Source organism: Cicer arietinum, chromosome 7 (genome assembly GCF_000331145.2).
Source record: "Cicer arietinum cultivar CDC Frontier isolate Library 1 chromosome 7, Cicar.CDCFrontier_v2.0, whole genome shotgun sequence".
NCBI classification, from domain to species: domain Eukaryota; kingdom Viridiplantae; phylum Streptophyta; class Magnoliopsida; order Fabales; family Fabaceae; genus Cicer; species Cicer arietinum.
Genome location: NC_021166.2, coordinates 24,648,716 through 24,651,491, shown reverse-complemented (window position 1 = coordinate 24,651,491; position 2,776 = coordinate 24,648,716). Strand labels below are relative to the sequence as shown.

Genomic DNA, 2,776 nt, shown 5'->3' with positions numbered 1-2,776 from the left:
GACCAATAAAAAACAAGGTCTTTGGTCTCAATAAACCTATCTATCTCTACCATTGTACCGTCTTTCTTGCTCTTAATGGCTTTTATGGATCCATCAACAAACCTTTTGAAAGCTCTCCGATCAGAATCTTCTGGAAATACAATTGTGATTCTTGAAACGTCACTTTTTTTCCTATCTCTCTAGAAGTGATGATCTAGCCAAAAAGGAAAAATATGGAATTACGTTTTCCACAAGCCATTTTCGTCAATTGTTGGATTCCATTCACATCCAAAACCTCGTTCCTCATAGTGATACTCATCATAGCCTCATTTGTCCGAGCTATGACAATGTAATATCTGTCTTTGATTCCTTTGAGAGAATTTGTATAAAGAGCGAAAAATCTATAGGGTAACATAAACGAACCCAATTTTTCCATGTCGAATCGAAATTCTAAAAGACTATAAAGATAGAAAAACAATAAAGGAATTTTGAGGGTATCCCTCAAAAAACGAGCACACCATTTGGAAAGTCCTCATATAGGCTAGTGAGTTTCGGTGCATCTACAAAGGGTAGAAGTGGAGGTGTTGAAAGATATCCTTCTCGAAACCAAAGAACAACATGCCAAATCCCATGTATTTGAAACTACAACATCTTTGCTTTTCAAAAACATTTGAAAAATGTTGTCAAAACACAGAAAAATGTTGTCAAAGAGAATAGGCAACATTTTTCATGTGTCTCATATGCGAGCGTTGCCTATTACTTTTGGCAACATTTTTTTTGCATTTTTAGGCACACTATTTATAAATGTTGCATAAACTATAGGAATCGGGAACAGTTTTTCAACGCATCTAAAGCAACATTTTTTAATTGTTGTCAAAATTGACAACAACTGACAACATTTTTTAATTGTTGTCATCAACTTGAACACAACGCGAAATATTAGAAGCAAGGCCATCAGAAAGTTTTACTGCCTTAAAAACACCACAAAAAATAGATTTCTCATGCTTTGTTAGGGAGAAACATGCTTTAGGGATTTGAGTTTTCTTACCATCATTTGTTGTCTTCAAATGTAGTTTTTTTCTAATCCCCATATCTTGTAGGTCCAAACGAGCATTTGCATGATCCTTTTTCTTCCCTTCAATCTCCAAGAGAGTCCCGATTATATTATCACAAATATTCTTCTCAATGTGCATTACATCTAAATTATGGCGTAGAGAATTATCCTTCCAATATGGTAATTGCCAAAAGATGGATTTTTTCTTCCATGGACCAAACCTTTTTTTTCATTTCTTTCTTCTCGCCCAATACATCAGGAATGTCTTGTAAGTCTTTTAAAATTCTTGTTGTGTCTAACAAGGAGGGTGGAGACCTATATTCTGGTTTTCCATCAAAAGATATTGCATTTGATCTCCAAACATGATTTGAATCCAAAAAGACTCGATGACCCATATAACACATCTTCCGACTATGTTTTAAGTAAGTTGAAGAAGTCTCATGATTACAAGTTGGGCAAGCAAACTTCCCTTTAGTGCTCCAAACATATAACATAACATATGCAGGGAATTCGTTAACAGTCCACAAAAGAGCTGCACGCATCTGAAATGATTGATTTCTTGAAATGTCATATGTTTCTACACCAACATACCATAATATTTTTAGCTCAATAAGTGGCTGCATATACACATCAATTGCATTTTCGGGTGATCGTGGTCCAGGAATAAGTAGCGACATCAGACAATTTTCTGCCTTCAAGCATAAACTTGGTGGATAATTATATATAGTTAATACGACAGGCCATGTGTTATGTGAAAGACTCATAGTCCTAAACGGATTAAACCCGTCACTCGCCAAGCCAAGCCTAATGTTACGAGTTTCAAGAGAAAAATCTTGATGTTTTGTGTCAAATTCTTTCCATGCTTGGCCATCAGTTGGATGCCTTAACCTATCATCCCTTGAACGCTCTTCAGCATGCCACCTCAACTTGCCAGCTGTTTTTGAACACATAAAGAGTCTTTTCAATCTTGGAATCAAAGGAAAATGTCTTAGAACTTTAGCGGGAACCTTGTGAGCTTTTTTAGATTCTTCAAGATCCTTATCAACTTCAGGATACTTAATCCACCTTGAGGCTCCACAATGATGACACGAGTCATCTTTCTTGTGCTCTTTCCAAAACAACATGCAATTATTGGGACATGCATCAATCTTTTTATAGTCTAACCCCAAATCTTTTATCATAGATTTGGTTTTATTGAAAGAGACATGAAAGCTCAAATCAGGCATAGCCTCTTTCAACAACTCTAAAAGAGCAGTGAACGATGCATTTCTCCACCCATGGATACATTTCAACAAGTACATTCGGATAGTGAATGATAATGTAGAGAATTTTCTACAACCAGGATACAACTCTTGATTTGCATCATCAACGAGTTTGTAAAATTTCTTAGCATCTTCATTTGGTCCTTCGTGTACTCCACCTACTTCAGCAACATCTCTAAACGTCTCAAACAATAAGCCATCAATATCATCAGATGATGTATCATCATTAGTATCACCATCAACATCCATAAGACTTTTATCGTCACCATGGTAAATTCATTATGTGTATCCCTTTATAAATCCTTTGCTACACAAATGGTCATACACTATAGCTCTTTTTTCCCAACTATCATTGCAACACAAAGCACAAGGGCACAAAATATGGTCTCCTTCAACCATTCCTTTGGTGAATGCAATATCCAAAAAGTAATTAACGTCATCCTTGTAACCTTGACTATGTGGAGGCAAGTCCATCCAATCC

At 36.0% G+C, this 2,776-nt stretch overlaps 1 protein-coding gene across 1 annotated transcript; it reads right to left on the bottom strand.

The window, feature by feature from the left end:
• Positions 1-1,197: 1,197 nt before the first annotated feature.
• Positions 1,198-2,544, bottom strand: LOC101506362 (uncharacterized). The gene has a single exon (XM_004509874.1). It carries the CDS (start codon positions 2,542-2,544, stop codon positions 1,198-1,200), a length of 1,347 nt encoding a protein of 448 aa, XP_004509931.1.
• Positions 2,545-2,776: the final 232 nt, after the last annotated feature.

What these genes read in the sequence shown, in the direction of transcription:
- LOC101506362 (XM_004509874.1), bottom strand. Translation starts at nt 2,544, where the DNA reads ATGGATGTTGATGGTGATACTAATGATGATACATCATCTGATGATATT.